The following is a 6322-nucleotide window of genomic DNA, read 5'->3' on the forward strand; positions in this document are numbered from 1 at the left end:
ATAAGGTGATAGCAACAGGCTGGTGAAGAAATCCGAGGATATATTCTTACTCTGCTTGACAAAGACCCATGGCTAATGTCAAAGAACTTCAACCGAATTAGTTATACTTTAACATTTGTTAGGCTACAACGTGGCACTGTTCTAGTGTACTTCTGTCACCTGCTATATTCTGTATTGTACCTTTGTATTGCTCAGGAGGACAAACCAGATTTCATTTTCTTTTTTTTCATAGGCAAGCAACTGCCACTGTGTCACACCACTAGTACCACCGCTATGAGGAAATTTTATCCGCCCAGGATTGCCAACCTTATTTGCTGTTTCCCGTGGAGCCAGCCCTGGGCCTAGCCCTACTTGCAAACAGAAATTACAGGTAAGATAGGCGTTTGGTTGGAGGTAGTATAATGGAGTATTAGGAGAAACGAGAGATTTGATTGACGGTAGTACTACTAAAGTCCTAGGACTATTCAGGAAAACAAACTTACTGTTATGTTAAACCCCCACCCACCAGACTCAAAAGCAGTAAAAAACAGGTATGGTCAGATAAAGTTTCAAAAAGTATATCTTTATAGCCCTAACAAAAGAATCTCCCGCAAGACCCTCCCTAACCCCAACGATTGTCCTTCAAAAGTCCCCAAAAATCACAACTCCCAATTCCCACCCCCCAAAAGTCTCTAAAAAAGGGGCAAGGGACACTATGGCAGGGTGCTGTTGGAATTAGCAGCCAGGGCATCATGCTCCTTGCGGAGGGTGGCAAGTTCGAAGCGGAGGCCCTCCACCACGTTCTTATAATTATGGACCTCCTGCTCCAGGTAGGACAGTCTGAGGGATAAGCGGCGCCGGTGTGCCTTGCAAATCCTGTGAGGGGCAGCTGCTTTCTTTGCTGCTGGGCGGTGGTGTTTGGCTTTGGTAGCCCGGCTCCGTACCGCTGGAGCACTGCGCTGGCTGGCAGCCCGCACGGAGGAGGATGCAGCTGTCCCAGTGGACGTTGTTGTTGTTCCAGACTGTGTCTCCTCCTCCTCCAGGGCCACCAGCCGCCGATATTCAGCAACAGTGGCATCCAGCCTCCGTTGCCGGGCCATTCGAGCCAGCTCCTTCCTCCTTGATGGTGTCTTGGATTTGGAAGGAGCAACTACATGAAAAAAGAAAGACATAGTCTGTAACCAATGCTCCTTAAGATTAACACAAAATGATTGAGCAGAAAGTTGTCACAGTACAAGTAGCAAATTGAAAGCACAGTGCATAACTATTGAGGACAGTATCTATGTAACCTCCGACTTCTTCATCCTTGCTCTAACATTAGTGGGAGTTTAAGGAACAAATTCTACGAGCACTATGGACTTCTATTACAGTCGACTATGACAGTACACCACTCTTATTCTTCTTCTTCTCTCTTGTTTAGGAAAATTGGTACGTTATCTTATGCAAGCCGGCATAATGCCAGCGCAGTGAACTTGCACCCGAGAAAAACAGACGCACACCATGGTGAGTGAGACAGACTTGCGTTACTGTACCGGTCCAGTACATGCAGGTGGTGAAGCTCTTACTTTTCTATTACGGGTGGCACTGAGAATACTCTGTTAAAAGGGCTACTGCTTAATTAATTTAGCTTTCACCCTACAGTGCAAATGAGTATTAGAAAAGGAAAATGAAGAAGCTAAATTATCTGATTATCTATCACTTCACATGGGATGTATTTGATGACATATGGGATGACTTTAGGTGCTTTGCTTATTATTGAGTGAACAGTGATACCCCCACACATGAATGACGTACTACTACTAAACTAAAGTTATTAAGGGAGGTAGGGAGTGTCCACCGTAATAACTGGATATATGCTGTGCTTGCAGTTGCAATACAAACTACTGCTACTATTCATGGTAGTCTTTGGACAACGTTACAACTTCTTTTCCTTGCCTTTCCTACACTGGAACGGACGTGCGGGTGCGGTGTTACATGCTCTTCAAAGTAACACTTAGTTCATCCAGTGACCGTCTACTCTCTCTAGATTCACATATGCTATCTAAGAGTCAGATAGTACCATGAATGATCCAGGCATCCATCCATTCAAAGTATATTGCACACATACAGTTTCTGTCTCACCCACCCAGGCTGTTCTCCTTCCACCCATCCTTGCTTCATCATTCACCCAGCCATGCACCATACCATTTTCTTACCTTTCCAGCCACCTCGGGGACCAAGCAAACACATATCATTCTTCTTTGCCAGTCATCATTACATTTCTCGTGCTTCCACACTTACTTACACCCTTCTTTCGCTTTTCGTTCATCCCATCCATCAAGTTCACCTCAGATCTGATTGGGATTCTTCTCGCCAAAAACTTCACAGCTAAGTCGAAGTACATTTAGAGGAGGCTACTACCTGCTTTTTTTATAATACACCCGTGCAGAAAGCACACTCTGCAGTCTTCAATCTCAATGACTAAGGAATGTATAGCTTACCTCTGCCCGCCACCACCGTTTGAACCCTCACAGGCATGTCCTTTTCCGGCACTTGCACCGCCTCCTCCCCAGAGTTGTCCTCCTCGTCCAATGCCACCACCTCCGCGCTGGCCCCGTCTCCAGATGTTCCACCTACAAAGTACATTTAATAATGTTAGAATACACCACTCACTACTATATAATATTTGGTCTAGGAGGAAGAAAGAAATGTGAAAAAAAGTGTACAATTTAATAATTTTTGACTGTGTACTCTAGAGTAAAAATGTCCCTTTTTCCAGGGAAGGCTGTTGTCTTGCTGCACTTTTTGGCACAACTGATGAATGTTTGCTTTTTACTTTTTAACACGCACCACTTTTTCTCCTAACAGACAGAACCTTGACTTCTAAGAACACGAGCAGGATCAAGTTCAAACCAGGTGAGAGCTCGGCTCGACCACAAGAAATGTGTCCAATTAATCGTCAGCACTAAGCACTTTTCCATTTTCAGTTACACGTTCACTTTTATGACAAACTTGAATTTAATAAATGTGTTTACTTTTAATAAAGCTTTTAAACTTAAATAGACTCTGTGGTTTTTGGTCCTCCAGACTAGAGTGGATGAGCTAAAGGTTTTCGAATTTTTGCAAGCATGAGTCCGTGCCTCTGCCATCGGTGACTTTGGGAGCTAAATGACTCTGCCACACTATCTAGTCAGTAAGGAGATTGGGGGTTCAACTACAAAGTCTGTTATCACTGAGGTATGTGGAAAGTCTAACAGTTACAGCACCTATTATAATTGATAAGCTAAGCGATGCATTATTTAGTGTCCATAGTTCTGTTTGTGCAGATTTGTCCCTGCAACAGTAGTCGAATGGATTGTCCTCCAATCCAAACCAAAAGTAAAGTAGTATCTTATTATTTCTTGGTGGTGGTCATTCACCTTTTTATTGTTGGCAATGGTCAAAGCATAAACATTTAGAATACTTGAAAAGACATTATGGACAATCCCAGAGGACTACACTCAGTGCATAGAGCTATTGCTGACTAGAATGGGAGTCCAATGGAAATGCCAAATGTGCAATCTTAGTTAGCTACACAGACAGACTAATAAGAATAATCTAGTAATACCACACGGAGTCATAGTCGAGGCAGGATAAGAATTTAGATCCTGTCTACAAGAAGATCAAAGACGATTTAGAAAAAATCGAATGAGGAACGCTAGGAAAAAATAAGTACTCTATATTAAAATTAAAACTTACTGGGGCCAGCAAAGGAGCCCTCGACTGCCCGGTCCTGGCCTGCATCGACAACAGCACCCTCCTCCTCCTCCTCCTGTGTCCTCCTCTTGCCCCTGGGGGAAGCTGATGTACAACATGAAAGAAAGAAAAACAGAAAACATGGATGATATTTCTCAACCAAATCAAACATTTAAAAAAGAACTAACAAAGTAACAAAATATTTTTGCGAAATAGCAAATAGGGAACGACTCCACGGGATATATTATTGACCAATCTCATGTGGTCGACTACGTCATTACTTTAGTATTGCTTGATTTGCGGACCGTCGAATTGGAAACTACCCTATGTAACTCACTAAACAAAGTACTAAAAAGGTTTGCCTAGGATTGGCAGGCAGCAGTCCGCAGCACGCAAAGTGACAGCCAAAGTCCATCGTGATTGAAGATCAGCGACAACACTAAAGTTTCCTACTACATTCACCAGTCATTAAAATACTCAAACTATTAATCCACCACCACTATTTCTTCTTATCGCCATGTGTACAAAGGAAGGACTGGACTTGAGTCTGTAGGGGCTGATTTATAAGGCCCTTGCGGCTCTTTTGCTCCATTGTTGCGTGACTTTTGTGACGCAGCGACAGCACAAAAGAGGCGCAATGGTGCGGCGTATATTAACAACGTGACGCATCTGGGAGATGCATCACGTTGTAAAGCCCTGCGCCAATAGGGGTGTTCCGGCGCAAGGGAGGGCGTTCCTGCGCAGGAACGCATCCTAAAAGTGGCTGAGGGAAATCTACAAGATTTCAATCAGTCACTTTGAGGACAATGATGCGTGACTCAAACCCTGCGCCTGCTTGAAGCAGACGTACGGCTTGACGCAGCATTGGGGAGATAGGGCACCCCAGAGAATTGATGGAGCTGCACCATCGTTGCGACGCAACTCCAGCAATGCGCCACCTTTACGGCACAGATGCGTAACGCTTTGGTGACGTTTTGGGCCCATGGCGCGCCGCATTGTAAATACGGCGCACCATGGGTGATGGTGGCGAGACGCACAATTACTGGCGCATCCCTGCAACTTTGCAGGGATGCGCCGGTAATTAAAAATCTGAACCTTAGTGTGTAGCATTGCGCAGTTCTTTCAACTACACTCATACATAATTTCACAGGCCAATGAAATGAACACAAAATCTAAAACAAATAAGCATAGTAGCAACACTACTGAGAAGGAGAGCAGTGTACCTGAAATGCACAGAAGATTTTGAAATAAAATGTACCTACAATGTAATGAGCAGCATTATTGCTCTTGGTAAAAAACAAAAATTTGCAATATAATAACACAGCAGGAGAAAACATAGTAGTAAAGACATAGCTACTACTACTCACCAAGCCCGGGGATCTCAAGGCCAAGGAGGTCGAGCAGATCTCGCTCACGGGTCAGGACATCCGTCCAGCGGTGGGTGGCCTGGTTGTAGGTGCGCCAGACCCGAGAGTGGTGGTAAATGGCCTGGCACACCTTCTCCCACCGCTTCCGGCGCTCCCGGGCCCCGTACCCGGCACTGATCTTGCCGCCTCCCATGATGGTCCTGGGGAGGCGGCGCTGAACATAAAAAATGAGTTGGGCCACCTCCTCCGGGGTAAAGATCTCCCGTGGCATCACTAGCTCCCCCCTCAAACGCCCGCACGGGAGCCGGACACGGGGTGCGGGACCCTTCCCCTTCTCGGGATGCTTCCCGGCTCCCTTCACCATGGTCTGGGCGGAAAGGAATAAAGAAAATAGAATAGGGAAGAGAAGAAAAGAAAAGAGTTTACAAAAGTAGTTTAAAATTAACCAAAAGTAGCAGTAAACACAAAAATATAGGGCTAGAAAAATAGAGGGATAGATAATAAGTAAAATAGATAAAAAAAAACTTCAAACAAGCAAAGGATGGCAGAGATTGACAGAGGATACAAAGACCATGCCCAGAACCATAGCAATGAATGAGAAACAAGATGGCCGCGCCCGTTCACGACCGCGCGGGTAAGTTCGCGCGAGATTTTCCTTGCGAACACGCGCGAGACTGTACTGGCAAGCCGCAAACTTTGCGAGATTACACTTCGCGCCCGGAAACGGAAATACGTCAGGCAAACAAGATGGCTGCGCCCTTGAACGACCGCGAGGGTAACTTCGCGTCTTGCGCTACGAGCGGCTCGCAAAAACGCACAAAACCTTGCCAACTAACACGCCGCAAAAAAAACAAATAGCATATTCGCACGAATTTGCGGCTTCCGAATCCGATCTTGCGAGTGTTCGCACCCCGCGAACCCCGCGAAATTGCAGAAAAACGAGTTTTTCAAAAGTGAAAGCACTCGGCAGGGGCAAGAGTTCAAACTCATCATTAGTAACAATTCCCGGTAGTGCTTCCTGACTGGGGCCCCTCCAGAATTCAGTTGCTAGTTGCAACAATTGTATGACCCTGCTCTGACCCTCACAGCAGGCTCATACAATAGCTACAAGTAGGCCACAAAGAAGGTCCTGGGGAAAAAAAATGCACTGCAACAGAAAGCAAAATTACAGATAAGGAAGCAGGTGCCAGACAGTGACACATTAATAAACTAACCCCAAATTAATTCATCTCAGTTGAAGCAGGGCTGGTGTGCTTGCTTTT

At 45.3% G+C, this 6322-nt stretch overlaps 1 protein-coding gene across 1 annotated transcript; it reads right to left on the reverse strand.

Moving 5' to 3' along the window:
- Nucleotides 1-692: 692 nt before the first annotated feature.
- LOC147688531 (uncharacterized) lies at nt 693-5685 on the reverse strand. Its single transcript, XM_086939794.1, has 3 exons — nt 3697-5685; nt 2460-2591; nt 693-1129 (listed from the first exon to the last, which is right to left on the reverse strand). The coding sequence occupies exons 1-3, from the start codon at nt 3863-3865 to the stop codon at nt 693-695; spliced, it is 738 nt and encodes a 245-aa protein (XP_086795920.1). The 5' UTR covers nt 3866-5685.
- Nucleotides 5686-6322: the final 637 nt, after the last annotated feature.

The sequence above is a fragment of the Lissotriton vulgaris genome, chromosome 10 (genome assembly GCF_964263255.1).
Source record: "Lissotriton vulgaris chromosome 10, aLisVul1.2, whole genome shotgun sequence".
NCBI lineage: Eukaryota > Metazoa > Chordata > Amphibia > Caudata > Salamandridae > Lissotriton > Lissotriton vulgaris.

What these genes read in the sequence shown, in the direction of transcription:
- LOC147688531 (XM_086939794.1), bottom strand. Translation starts at nt 3,865, where the DNA reads ATGTTTGATTTGGTTGAGAAATATCATCCATGTTTTCTGTTTTTCTTT. An exon ending in GGGCTCCTTTGCTGGCCCCA is followed by an intron (nt 2,592 to 3,696) that starts GTAAGTTTTAAT and finishes TGTACTTTGTAG; the next exon opens with GTGGAACATCTGGAGACGGG. An exon ending in AACGGTGGTGGCGGGCAGAG is followed by an intron (nt 1,130 to 2,459) that starts GTAAGCTATACA and finishes TTTTTCATGTAG; the next exon opens with TTGCTCCTTCCAAATCCAAG.